The sequence below is a fragment of the Haemorhous mexicanus genome, chromosome 3 (assembly GCF_027477595.1).
Source record: "Haemorhous mexicanus isolate bHaeMex1 chromosome 3, bHaeMex1.pri, whole genome shotgun sequence".
NCBI lineage: Eukaryota > Metazoa > Chordata > Aves > Passeriformes > Fringillidae > Haemorhous > Haemorhous mexicanus.
The window spans coordinates 114,590,373-114,604,920 of record NC_082343.1 but is presented as its reverse complement, the minus strand read 5'-3'; the positions used below and the strand labels follow the sequence as shown (position 1 = coordinate 114,604,920).

Here is a 14,548-nt window from a genome sequence, read left to right as displayed (position 1 = left end):
CTGCTATTTAAATTTGCAATTAAACTTGCAGTGGGACTGCAGCAGGGTGAAGAGCTCTCTGTTTGTGCCCTCTTCTAGCACTGAGTGCTCTCAGTAGCTCAGGGTGGCTATCAGCATCTTTTAGCCAGTTGTGGCTCTAGAAAACACCTCTGTTCCCTGACCAACTTTGGTCTGTCTGCAGGTGGTGGTGATGGTGAATGATGTCCTTGCAAACTGCTCTGGCTCGTGTTCTTTCCAGTTCAGCCAGGAATTGACACCCATTGTCAGAGATGTGGAATATTCATCAGGTAAATTTGGCCTGAACACAGTGGCCAAAATTCTGTGAGAAAGATTCTGCCAGGTGCTGGTGATTTCATGTACACGTGTATCCTTTTTTAAATCTTAATTTTATGGAAACTGCTCTTTTATGGGTCACTTCAGATCAGCTCCAGTTCCAGACACGCTGAGTGTACAAGTTTGTCCTGAGAAGGGCAGTGGAGCTGGGAAGGGGCACAGGTCTGAGGAGGAGCAACTGGGGAGGCTCAGCCTGGAGAAGAGGAGGTTCAGGGTGATCTTCTCACTCTCCACAACTCATTGATAGGAGGGTGCAGCCAGGTGGAGCTTGGTCTCTTCTTCCAGAGATGAAGAAATAGGATGATAGGAAATGGCCTTAACGTGCATCAGGAGAAGTTTAGAATAGTTATCAGGAAAAATTTCCTCATTGAATGGGTTGTCAGGCTCTGGAACAGGCTGCTCAGGGCAGGGGTGGAGTCACCCCCCAGGAAGGCTCGTGAATGTGACGTTTGGAGACATGGTTTGGTGGTGAACACAGAGGTGATCTCAGAGGTCTTTTCCAGCCTTAACTACTCTATGATCCTGTGGTAGAGGCATAAAGAGGAGAGACATAATGGCAGGTTTCATGCCTAAAGCAAAGACAGCTCTTGGTTCAAGTTATTTTTAATAAAAATTTAAGGAAAAGTGTAACAGCTGGACAGGGACAGGCAAGAATTGCTGTTATGTGGAACTGTGAGATATAATCAGTGGTGTAGTTTTTAGGATATCCTGTTGAAGCTGTTAGAAACTTTTAACTGTTGGCTGAATTTAAATTCTGGACATTGCTAGCCCACAATTCATGAGTCACTTTGATGATATTCCTTCAGGTGAGGGGTCCCAGGCCACAGTGGTTCTCAGGGGAGCTGGCTTTGGTGAGGAGCAGCTGGCCCTGCAGGTGGAGGTGGACAGGAGGAGCTGCCACATCTCATCTCTGAATCAAACCCAAGTGGTTTGCCAGGTGCCCAGGCTGCCAGTCGGGATCTACCCGGTGACACTGCTGGTGGCACCTCATGGCTTTGCTCTTGGTGGCACCACAGGACAAGGGATCTTCCTCACAGTCCAGCCCACACTGGGAGCTGTTGAACCTCCTTCGACTTCAGAGATTGGTAGGTGTGAACCCCCCAAGGGAGCTGCTTCCTGCTTCTTCCTTGTCATGGCATGTTTTGGTTCTTCTGTACTTTCTCTGCCAAGATTTTCACCTGATGAAGAAGAAAATTTATGGCTGGACACACTGTGTGTACCCCAAAGCACAGTCAAAAATGACCTAAAGACTGACAGAATCTCTTTGGCTCTTTGTGCAGGCAACCAGTTTCCTGAGTGGATTTGTTTGGGAATTATATTTTCAAGTGCACATATATTCATTTCAGCAAATCATTAGTGCTTCACACTCATCCTCCCATATCCATTTGACACATAGATTTGTAGTATTTGAATTAATCTGGCTAATTAAAGTGGGTATTAGGGAAAATTTCAACTGGAATGGTTGCCAACCACTGGAACAGGTTGCCCAGGGCATTGGTGGAGTCACCATTCCTAGAGGGATTTGAAAGGTGTGTAGATCTTGTGGCACCTGGGGACGTGGGTTAGTGGTGGGCCTGGCAGTCCTGGGTTACTGGCTGGACTTATTGATTTTAGAGGGTTTTTTCAAACGAAATGATCCTATGATTCTATGACTGTGGAATGGCTGAACTCTGGTCAATCCCAGCCCCACTGAAACAAATTCATGTTCTGAGGAATAAAATTGAAAACTCACTTGTGTTTAGGTACAAAGCTAAGAAACTTAGAGAAATTAAAGCTAAACTGAATCTCCTTCCCTTCCCATTATACCTCCTCTCCTTGAAATAGAAGAGGAAATAAAGAGTGATAAATTCCCTACCGGAAGACAAGACCTGGAAAGATTTTTTTTTTTTTTTTTTTTTTTTTTTTTTTTTTTTTTTTTTGAGAGGAAAGTGTCACCTCAACCCAATGAGAAATGTGGCAAACACTCTTGATATACCCGGGCTGTGCAGGGAAGGACAGTCTCAGATTATCCTTTGTTTTCAAGCAGCAAGGAATGCAGCAGAAACAGCACGAACCAGGTCTGCTCTGATAGTAAAGTTTCCCAGTCATTTCTCTGTAAATCTCATTTTATTTTTGGGATCATGGTGACAGTCACCACTGAGAGCAGCACTGGCCTCAGAGCAGCTCAGACATGGCTTGGAGATCTGACTGGGCCATGCTTGGCCTCTGTGGAGCAGCCAGAGAAAAGGAATGCTGGTCTGTGAAACTATCCATGGACAAGCATGGGATGGACTTGGGATAACACAGGGTTCCTCAGCTAGAAGTTATGGCCACCTTTCACTGTGCTTTTGGTTTGGGGATTTTTTGATCTTTTTTTTTTTTTCTGTTTGTTTTTCTGGGGGGAGGAGGGGGTGGTTTTTATTATTTTTCTGATTTTTTTGAGTTGTTCTTTTTTCTTTGTTTTGGGTTGCATGGAAAGAAAACTATTCTAACTCTTTTACTATCATTTTTTTTTCCCCCTTAATGAGAGGATCATGGCACACCAAGTTTAAGAATCACTTTTAATTCATAGAAAACCCAAACACCTCCAAACAACTCTCAAACAACCCAGCTATGGCAAATTTTAGTGCTTGGGCTTTGCTTCTCCTTTTCTTTGCTGGCAAATCCACTCCTCCCAATTACAGTGATCTGTCACTCATTAAAAAGAAAGCAAGAATAATGCTATCTTACATTACATGTGCCTGGAATGCTTATAATTGGAAAGAATTACAGCTTCCATCTGTGTTTTTAATTTCTCCCATTTCAAATACTTCTCTTCAATCTCATTGTAAAGTGCACACAGGCAGTATTTCACTGCATATAGATATAATGTAGATATCAAAACTTAACAGCATCAGTCTTTACACAGCACTAGTGGATTCTGAACTCTAAATCTGAAGCTCCTTATCTGACAGCCCTTGCATTTGCAAGTGGCTTCAGTTTTCACTTCTTGTTCTTTCTGACTCTGCAATTTTAATGTTACAGGTCGGGAACGCAACGAAGCACCCTGTATTTTGCTGCTTCAGCTCCCTCTTGTCAAAATATCCCTGGTCTCAGTGGTGCCATGCTGGGAGATCCCCATGACCTAACTCTAGAAGCATGGAATACCTTTCTAAAGATACTCCCACGTTCCAGTGAAAAGCAGGAGCTTGCTGCTAATGTATCTGATTGCTCTCGTTGGCCTGGATTTGCTGCCAGCCATAGGAAATCAAGACTAAACTTCTATAATTCTCTGGTGGTTTAAAGAATTAGCAGGAATAGGTAATTTCAGGAAAGTGTGCAAGGGAATTTTTCATTAATATGTAATTACTTTAACTTTACTTTGATTACATCACATGTGAAAAGAGGGATAAAAGCTCAGTAGGTTTACGATATAGCCATGCTAATAAATACAAATAAACACTGCATTAATTAGTGCCTGTCTGAGCAGTCTGTTGAGCCATAATCCTAAAACTCTGCAGTGCTGAGAACTAGAGAAAAAGCTCTAAGTTTCCAGCAAATTTCCTTTTTTTTTTTTTTAAAGTTTCTCTGAATCGCATCAAAGCACAAACTCCAGCTTAGAATTGCCATTAATGCCCACTCCTGTTCTCTTTCCTGTTTCTCTTTGAAACATGCCTGAATCCTCTAATCACTTGGAAAAGCAAAGGGGCACCTTGGCTCTTTGGAAGTGGATGCTGAAGAGAGATCAAGTACAAGCCTGACTTGTGTCGGGCGTGATCCTGCCTGGGATTGGAGCGGCTCAGTCTGGCACGGAGGAGAGCTGAGCTTGCTCGGTGCTCCACGGAACAAATCCCTCCGTGACTTCCCTCACAAATCCAAGTCTCCAGCCCTGCCAAATCCCCTTTCTATCCCAAGTTTCCTAGACACATGCTACAGGCTTTTCTGACAGCAGGGAGCTTGGCAGCTGTTTGAACTGTGAGAGCACCTGCTGCGTTAAGCTCATTTTCCATTCTTAGTGCTTCTTCCTTCCTTCCTTATTTCGTTCTTGGGCTGGGGATCTGGCTAAGGGGGAGATCACAGGCCAGGACTTGCTGGTTTAAATAAGTATGTCATTAAAAAATAAACCAAGAAAAAACCCCAGTCGTCCTGTATTGTGGAGTAGAATTCAAATAATTCAAATTCTAGTAAGGCAAGAAGGATCTCTGGTGCAAAAGAGGGAGCCAGGCACAGCAAAGTAGAACAGATCATCATCAGCTGAGCTGAGAGACTTTTGTAGTCATCTCTAAACAAAGAATTCTTTGTATATTAAAATATGCTACATATTGAATATCATGGAATAATTGTTTGTTTTAGGAGGACTCAGAGTGACTCTCAGGGGGACCAATCTGGAAGGGGTAAATGCAGTGTTGTTTGGATCCCAGCCTTGCCCAGTTTTGGAGGAGGGCAGAAATTCAACAAGAATTCAATGTAAAGTTCCTTCTCGGGTAAGAAACCACACTTTGGGGAGCAGTCAGAAGCCAATGTGACTTCCTGTGTTTTCCTGGCCTGAGCTATACTTGGAAAGGGCAAAGAGTAGCCCCTCAGCCAAGTCTTGTCTGTGGGCCAGTTTACTGTGGACTCTACAGATTAGACCAGCTTAGTTAAAGATGGATTAATAGGAGATTTATGAAAACCAGTGGAAAAAGCAAGTTCCTCAATTTAGTAAGAGGAGCTTTAATTTTGCAAATTAAAAACTGCATAGTTAGTCTGGGATTTTATTTACTTGTCTAATGTACTTGTATGGATATAGCAAATCTAAATCTGCACAGTCTGGGATTGTTTTAAGGTTTCTAAATCTCCATAGATGCTCTTTAAAGTCAACATAACTGTAAATATTTAAGTGGAGTATGTTGTATGTGAAAATTTCATCAGTGCCATATGCCTGACTTTTGTATGGGAGAATCAGGAACATAGGAAATAACTTTTTTTAAAAAAAAAAATTTGTTAATTCTTATCTTTGACATTTTATTTCTCTTTCCAGGGGGCAGAGGATGCTGCTGTCCATGTGACACTGATTTTTGGGTACAAGTCAACAACAGTAACCAACTTGTTCCAGTATGATCCTTCCTTAAACCCTGCACTTGTGTCCCTGAGCAGGAACAGAAGTGGCATAGCAGGTGAAAATGCTGATGTGTATTGGGCATCTTCTGGAGAAGGGTTGTTAGTGCTGATGGTGGTGGGGCAGAGGGAATTTTTAAATCTATAAAGCCTGATCGAACACTTTTTGTTTGTTTTCTTGTAAATTTTAGTTCCTGTATTTCCTGCTAGTCCTGGTCAGCTGTGGTTGGTTTTTTTATTGGTTTTTACTAGCATATATGAGGTAATGAGTTGCTTGCCCTTTGGTATTGGTGGTGTCCACAGGATGTCAGGTTCAGGACAGTCCTGCTTTTGTGTCAGGTTTCTCTAACTCTGCTCTGAAACGATCCCATCCATTCGTGCAGTGATGGGGACCAATGGAATGGCACGAAGCTGTGACAGGAAAGGTTTAGGCTGGGTATGAGGAAATGGTTTTCCACCCAGAGGGTAGCTGGGCACTAAACAAGCTACCCAGGGAATGGTCACAGCCTCAAGGCTACCAGAGCTCAACTAATGTTTGTACAACTCTCTCAGGTACAGGGTGGGGCTCTCAGGACTGTCCTGTACAGGGTTGGGAGCTGAACTTTGATGATCCTTGTGGGTCCCTTCCAACTCAGGGTATTCCATGAATCTGTATTTCTTAGTAATAGATTCATCCATAGCAGGAGAAATGAGCTCTGGTGAGTGTCCTTCTCCAGGATCCCCAGGATTTGACCATGAAGGGTTACTGAAAGCAGGGGATAGGCACATTTCTTTATCTTAGTTCCCATTTCCAAGCCAAACTGTTCCTTCCTTTTTGACCTTGTGATGTGTTACTTTAGAATAGGAACATAGAACTCACAGAATTCATGGGGACAAAATCCGAATTAGATCTCACTGAGTGTTTGCCATTCCTGTCTTTTGAAAGTTTCTATGTGGGGTTGTTTGGGTTTTTTGGTTTTTTTTCCCCACATTTCCCTCATTTTTCTCCTCAGGATTTTGGCTGTGTGTAGAGAATAGAAAGCATAAATAGTGAATGATATCTACTTAGAAACAAGCCTTTTAGAAAAGCTTAGCACATTTCTGCATGGCAAACTGACAACAGTTATTTGGTGTCTGACACAATGGGGAAGGAGATGGGAAGAAGACAGAAATATTCCTGTTTTCTTACCTATCCCATTCCCATTCCTCCAAGAATATAATAATCTGACTTTTTTCTCTATTTTTGCAACCTCTCCAGTGAACACCCTAAAGCTACCTGCAGCTCCCAAATCCAGTTGGACTTGTTGGGGATGAACAGGGCTAGGTGACTGCCAGTGCCAAAATTCCTTGTGCACTCCCAGCATTTCTGTTCATTTTTCCCCAAATGCCCTTGTCATTTTCTATTGCTCCAGAATGCATAAATAAGAGAAAACGTCCTTTATCATCTGAATATTATTCAGATACCACAGCACCAAGGGGAGGTTTTTGTAGCCGCGGGCAGCTCAGGTGCAAAGAATTCCTTAATGTTACAGTGTCTCATGAGCTGTGGTGGGGCTGAGTTCAATCTGCTATTCAGAACCTCCACGGCTTCCTCTTTTAATATCATTTTCCTTCTATATACTAAAAAGAATAAATAAATTACACTGATGCCTTCCAGGCATCTGGGATTAAGCTGACAATTGACCAAGAGTCCAAAGAGTTCATGTTATTAACATATTCAACTTCTCAGGCTTTCAAACTTTATTTGAGTCTTTGTGAATGCAGAATTGAAAAGTGCCAGCCCCAAGATCTGCTTAGAGGAGCAAGTAGTTGAAGGAATCTTTGTACAGGCTCTTCTGCTCCTTCCTCCCTCCTTCATCCTTTCAGGGGAGACAGGAGGATGAGATTCACCTCCTAAACACATCCCTGTGCTCAATGCTTAGATGTTTTGCATGGCCATTGAAGATAAATAGATGGTTCTGTGGTGGGATTTGCTACAGCTCTTTTGTGTGTCTTGCAATAGAGTGAATGATGGCATAAAGTCTCTTTTCACTGACCACAGATAGAGCTATCAGTGAAAATGCCTTTATTTGGACTGATGGATACCATCTTATTTTTTTAAGCTATTTCAGAAGAAATTTAAGTTATGAAAATCCCTTGTCTCCTGGCTTTGTCCTTTCCCATTAGTGCACTGTGCACTAATAAAGTATCCTCTATCATCTGAACACAGTTTGACACAAGCAGCTTAAATAGGAGAGAGAGTCATGATTACTGAAAATCAGGTGCTTTGGAGCAGAGCTGGTTTTCCCTGGAATTGAGTTAATTTTTTTTCGTGTGGGGCTGTGTTTTTGGTTCATGCTGAAAGTGGTGTGGATAACACAGGGATGTTTTGTTATTGCTGAGCAGGGCTTACACAGAGTCAGGGATTTTTCTGTTCCTCACCCCACCAGGGAATGGGCTGGGGGTGGGCATGGATTTGGGAGGGGACACAGCCAGGATAGCTGATCCCAACACACCCAAGGGATTATCCAGACCATGTTGCCCATGTTCATTTTATAAAGCTTAAGGAGGAAGAGGGAGACAGAGTGATGGTGTTTTGTCTTCCCCAGTCACCATTCCCTGTGATGGAGCCCTGCTGGAATTGCTGAACCCCTGCCTGCCCATGGGAAGCAGAGAATGAAGTCCTCATTTTGCTTTGCAGGCATAACTTTAGCTTTACTCATCAAACTGTTTTTATCTCCACCCACAAGTTTTCTCCTTTTATGCTTCCAATTCTCTCCCTCATCCCACTGCAGGGGAGGGAGTGAACAGATGTGTGGGGCTGAGATGCCATCTGGGGTGAAACCATGACAAGCACACCTGACTTTAGGTATCCAAGGAAATTTTTGTTTTACTGTGGAAGGCTCCTATTACTATTACATGACTCCATAATTCTGAAAAATAGGCTCTAGATAGTTTGCCAAGTGCAATACAACAATCAGAAATTTAAAAAAAATAAATCCCAGAACCCCTCAGCTCCAGAGCTTTAAAAAAACCTGTATTTGTTTTTTATCAGGTTCAGATATTTACAGAACAGACATTTATGGTAAGGGGGACATGAATCCTATCCTAAATGTTGCTGAGAGTGGCTATTGGTGATCATAACCAAGTTCACTGTGCTGATGTCTCAAGACAACCCTGATAGCTGGTGACCTTATGCAGGAGAGAATGAGTATGATACAGAGCCACTGCAGGGTTTGGGCTGATGGGCAGGGCTGGGCTATTCTGTCATGATGGGACTCTGCTCTTCCTCAGGCAATGGTCACATGTGCTAAAATAACCATTGCCAGAAACACTGAAAAATTCCCTTTTTTTCTCTGCAGGAGGTGAGGAGCTTCACATTGGAATATCCCAGTTTGCCAACTACCAGGGCTCAGATGTCAAGGTCCAAATTGGGGACTCATGGCCACAGATCCAGGCACAGACAGAGCGTGGGGTTAGTGTGACACTTCCAGCCCTGCCTGCAGGGTGGTACAATATTTCTGTCCTCATCAATGGCATTGCTGTCACTTCAAGCAGGTGTGTATCTTGCTCAGAAGCTTCATTCTCCATTTTATTTGGTGTTTTAGTGTTAATCTGAAAAGGAAGATTTGAGTTTTTCACTAATTCTGTACCTAAAGGTGAATTCTACAGTGTGGTATGAAATGATGAATAATTATCAAGGCATTTATTTATCTGTGGAGCCCAAGTCAGCAAACTGCTAATGCTAGTCAATTAACTTCCCTTGGATCAGTAGGAGGCAGGAGAGAAACATTTTAGGAAAAAACAGTTGATTTGATGAAAAATGCATATTCAGGCAATCAAAGGTATTTGCAGATTCAGGTCAAATGCAGATAAATCCTGCTGTAGGAAAACAGTAGAAGAAAAGAAACACTTTTCATCAGAAAAACAAAAGCTAGTTTGAACAATACAAAAATGCTTTGTTTGGAGAATTTTTAAATGATGATATTTCCATTTCCTAAGGTGACTCTTCAAGTTCATGCCTAGATAAATGTAATATAAACGAACTAAAATGTGGGGGAAAGCTGACCTGAAATTGGGATATAGGAATGTATTCAAAAGCAACACAGTTTTGTTCCTCAGCCATGGCAGCTGCCAGGAGTGGTCCTGAAATGATGGTACTGGGGAGAAATGAGGTGCTTCTATTGCTAACAAACCAACTTAAGCTGCTTGTAATGTTAATGAACCTCAGAAGGAGAAAAGTTGTGGTTGGTGGGAGGGCACACAGGGATTCATCCCACCTGGTACTGGAGTCTGTTAGCAGCACCACCACTTCATCTCCAGGGATAGATTGGAAGGAGATGGGTCATCCCAGGAGAGGACTCTGAGCTCTGCTGGCCTGGATTGTAGGATTGGGAAGATCCCTTCTCTAAAATGTCTTTTTAGGGAAGGGGATGTTTTAGAAAGCAGAGTGATGACGAAAAATAGATGTAGATGGGACAGAAATAGAGCTATAACTTTATCTGGGTGGGCTTCAGGATCTTATGTCTGGATTTCCTCTTGTTCAATTTACTCCACTCTCTGGTGGGGAGGTGTGAGGAGAGAGGGGAGCTGTGATGCCTTTTCAATGCACTTCTGTTGGGCATAGCTACAGTGGGGTCTGCTTGCCAAAAAAAATCCTTATTCTTGCTTATTTGATGGGCAATTCACTTGGACTAAATTTGGCCCACAAGTTGCCAATTGATAAGAGAGTGTCTGTGATAGATTTAGCTCAAATGTGCCCCTGCCCAGGGATGAGGAGGGCTGGAATGAGATAATCTTTAAGGTCCCTTCCAACCCAAACCATTCTGTGTTTCTAAACCACATGGAAAAATTTGGGGTGTTGGGTGGTCTTGTCACTGTGGCATCAAACAAAGGGGATGTGCCAGGTGGGTGCTTGACTTTCTGGGAGTTGTAAGAAAGAAAAGCCCTGGAACAGGAAGGAAAAATAAAAGAATAGCCCTAACTGGCCCAAATCCTTTCTGTGTTGTTTGTGTTTTGCAGGGTTGAGCCGTTAATCCAGTACCTCTCTGAGATCTTCAGCATCCAGCCGTGTTGTGGCTCCATTCTGGGTAAACAGCATTGGTACATCTGCAGCCACTTATGGAGGTTAAAGGGATCAAGGGCACGGTTTTCCTGCAGGAATGGAAAGTGCATCCCATTTCACATCCTTTAAATGAGGGGGGTTTGGATCTGTGACCCTTTATTATGCAGGCATCAACAGGCAGACAGCAGCTGTGTGGAAATGTGGGATTGTAGTGAGCATCCCTCTGTCTGGTTGGCTGGCTCAGGGCTCCCTGTGCTTTGAATTTGATTTCCTCAAGTGTTTGCTCATGTATCCTTGCCTGTTCCCATTGGGAAAACACAGCACACCCACACCTGGCTCATCTGTGCCGTTACTTTCAGTCATTTTGCCCCCATCTTTCAAGGTTTTCCATGTGAAAATTAGGTGGAAAGAAGAGTACCATTGTGGTTTGAAGCAAACAATAATTTGAACTGATCCCAAAAGGGATGTTCATTTTTGTTATGTTGAAAAGACAAAATAAAAAAGCCCTTTTTCAATGTTAATTTTAATCAAAAGGGAAATATTTATTAATCCCATTCTAAGCTTTTAGACATTGGAAATAATTTAAGTATGTGTCTGAGCAGAACATTGCTGAATTAAAAAGAAAAGTTTTGCTTTAAATCTTCAAAAGCAGATTTGGGGTGGCTGATTTATTTTGTCATTTGGCTGGTGGTGGAGGAGAGTTGAATCCCTGTAGTGAATTTTACATGAGCCCTTAGAAATGCTTTTATGGAAGACAGAGAAATTCTTGTGCTACAACCTCAGGTCCTCCACAGATTGCTCTCCCAGGCTCACAACACATTTAAAGACACAAAAATTCAGAGGCTTTGTGGTACATGATTAGTTCAATAGTTTGTGAAGTGCTCAAGCCTTGAAGGATGAGAGAGTGCATAGAGCTTGGAGAGCAAATCCTATCAGTTTTGAAGATTAAGCCATACTACAAAAAATAATAAAACTTTTACCTTTTTTATATTTCAGGGTAAATTGAAAATTAAATAAGAACTGATTAACTTTTGGTTGTGGTTTTATGAATAGCTTAACCTGACTAAAAACCTCTTTGCTGCAGAAAGCACCAGTCCCTTCCCCCTTACCTGTAATCTTTTGTTGTTTCTAACACTTGTGTGTGCATCTGGGCTAAGGATTTGGGCTCATGTAAAAAGAAACCCCATCATAAACCAACTTATTTTTTCAGCTAGATCATGGGAAAAGGAAGAGAATGGGCTTAATGGATAAAGAGGTGGAAGCAAGGCAGGACACTGGGAATTCCAGTACTACAAGCAAAAGGAGCATGGACAGAGCCTTTGGGTGGGCTCTTCCCTGTGAGGGTGGTGCAGCCCTGGCACAAAGAAGCTGTGGCTGCCCCATCCCTGGAAGTGTTCAGGGCCAGGTTAGATGGAGTTTGGAGCAACCTGGGATAGTGGGAGGTGTCCCTGCCCATGGCAGGGGGTTGGAAGGAGGTGGTCTTTAAGGCCCCTTACAACCCAAATAATTCTGAGATTCTATGAAATCTGACACTGCCTGAGTTTGAAAATATTCACAGTTGCATTCTTCTTCCCTGTGGGCATCAGGAACAACCTACCTCCCCACCCACCTGTAGGGACAGTCCCATGCCATGAAGAGTTCAGCCTCTGTTTACTCTCAAGGGTCTTTCACAGCAGCTTTCTCCATTTCTGTGGTGGCTTTCTACAGTAATTTACTGCCACAAAGGTCCCTGGCTACTTGTTACCTTAGCCTCTTGTCCATGTAGGATTATCCTGATATATGGCTGCTATTGTCTCCAGCTGTCTTGTCTAAAAAAAAAAAGAGGATTTTATTTCTTCTTTTCCTCCTGTCATGCTTATCAGCTTTATCATAAAAGGTTTGTGTTGGAAGGGACCTTAAAGATCATGGTTTGAGATGGTTCAGAGATGGTGATTAATTCCTCTTCTGCATATAATTCCCTTCTTCCTTATTTTGCTTTGCTCCTAGGTGGAACACTGCTCACAATCTCCGGGGTGGGCTTTAGCCAAAATCCTGCCCTGGTTTCTGTGTCAATGGACAATCAAACCTGTACAGTCACTCACCTGGAAGAAGAGACAATTTGGTGCCTGACTCCTCCAGCTGTTAATTTGTCTAATGAAGATTCACGTGACATCTCTGTCAGAGTAAATGTAGCCATCAGCAGTGGGTCATTTCAACAAGCTCTCTTTGCAAATAGGATCATCACCTTTAACTACCAAAGAGCTTTGACTCCCCTCGTTACTGCTGTTGAAACAGAAATCACAGATGGCAGACTGCTCTTGAGCATTCAGGGAATAAACATCACTGGATCTGTGGCTAAGCTTGGACACACTGAATGTCAACTTGAGTTTCAGCGGGGCAACCCGTCTGCAATGTCTTATCAGTGCTCTTTGCCACTGAACAGCCTGGAACCTGGGACTTTCCCCATCCAGGTCATCCAGAGGCAGCTGGGATATGCTCAAGTGACAGCAAGGCAGCAGGCCCTCACAATAACTCCACAGATAACCTCTATATTCCCATCACAAGGATCAATCTGTGGTGGGATGTTGCTCACTATATCTGGTATTGCTTTGAAATCCAGGAGGAATTTGGTACAGGTCAGCCTGGAGAATAATTATTCCTGTGAGATCCAGAAGTCTGATAATGACTCCATCAGCTGTGTTGTCCTTCCAGGGGCCCACCCTTTGCACCCTCAGTGGCTGGCTGAGGCATCTCGGGCTCTCAGGGTCACTGTGGTTGTCAATGGGGTCCACAGTGTGTGCCTTGGGGGCTGTACTCTCCACCTTCAGGAGCACTGGACCCCCCTGGTGCATCTGGTGACCTGGAAGAGCAATGGGACATCCACCCACATGACAATCAAAGGACAGAGATTGGCATGGCAGGGTGACAGCCCCGTGGTACATGTGGATAACAGCACTGCCTGCAAGGTGACTTTTTGGAATGAGACCATTATCAAGTGCCAGACAGCCTGCCTGGCCCCAGGGGAGCACAGCATTTCCATATCCAGCAGGAAAAGTGGCCGTGCTTGTTTCAGGGGGACATCCAGCCTCCTCACCATCCTGCCTTGGGTGTACCAGTTTTACCCACGGGATTTCAGCACCAATGGGGGAGGCCTGCTCAGCTTGGCTGGGTTGGCTCTGAAGGGAAACAGGACGACTTCAGTCCTCATAGACCATCAGCCTTGCCTCATTGTCAACATCACCTGTGTGCTCATCCAGTGCACCGTGCCTCCAGGGAAAGGCACAAGGGCTCTGAGTCTGAAAGTAGATGGACACTCCTATTACCTTGGAACAATAAGTTACAGTGAGGAATTTACCCCAGCTTTCCTTTCACTTGTTTCCTCTGGTCTCCTTTTAAATTTGACAGTATCACAGGTCACAGAGATGGACATTATCCAAGTGTTTATTGGAGATTTTCCTTGCAGCAACATCACCATCAGTCGCTCCACACTGCAGTGCACAGCTCCTCTGCTCCCTGTGGGCGAGTACCCTGTGCTGGGCCTGGATATTCCCAGGGGATGGGCTTCCTCCAGCCTGATGTTCACTTCTCATCTGACAGTGACAGCTGCACGTCACAACTGGGGTAAGTCATGGAGGGTTGCTGCAGTTCCTCCACAGGGTTTTGTGTGAGGCATTGCAGTGAAGTGCACTTATTGTCATGAAAGAAAAAATTATCAAGTAAAAAAATATTTTTGTTGAGAGCTAGCTTTCAGGCTCTGTCTTAAATCCCATTTTCTGTTCTTTTCTAAGGCGGCCTGAATGGAGGACAAGTTTACCTGCATGGAACTGGGTTTTCCCCAGGAAAGACTTTGGTCACAGTCTGTGGCACCAGCTGTGAGCTCCTGGACAACATGACAGTGACTGAGCTGAGCTGCCTTGCCCCACACCTACAAGGTCAGTTAAAACTCAGAAACTGTCATTGTGATAAAAATATCCCCTAAAATTTGACCCAAAATGGGGAGTCCTAGTGTATCTCATCCCAGGGGAACAAGGTGCAGCCCTGGAGAGAGAAAAGGAATTAACATAACACTGGCAAACTTTGGACTTGGTGATCTTGGAGGTCTTTTCGAACCGCAATGATTCCATGAATCTATGACTTCTGTTTTTTGAACTCAGTCTG

General features: G+C 43.6%; 1 protein-coding gene across 1 annotated transcript in view; it reads left to right on the top strand.

Moving 5' to 3' along the window:
* The window catches only part of PKHD1 (PKHD1 ciliary IPT domain containing fibrocystin/polyductin), a 235,897-nt gene that overhangs the window by 27,101 nt on the left and 194,248 nt on the right, over nucleotides 1–14,548 (top strand). The window contains exons 25-32 of the mRNA XM_059843088.1: nucleotides 182–287; nucleotides 1,140–1,418; nucleotides 4,645–4,775; nucleotides 5,312–5,447; nucleotides 8,709–8,904; nucleotides 10,369–10,436; nucleotides 12,398–14,011; nucleotides 14,179–14,322. Coding sequence (XP_059699071.1) covers nucleotides 182–287; nucleotides 1,140–1,418; nucleotides 4,645–4,775; nucleotides 5,312–5,447; nucleotides 8,709–8,904; nucleotides 10,369–10,436; nucleotides 12,398–14,011; nucleotides 14,179–14,322 — 2,674 coding nt within the window. The remainder of the gene's footprint in view (nucleotides 1–181; nucleotides 288–1,139; nucleotides 1,419–4,644; nucleotides 4,776–5,311; nucleotides 5,448–8,708; nucleotides 8,905–10,368; nucleotides 10,437–12,397; nucleotides 14,012–14,178; nucleotides 14,323–14,548) is intronic.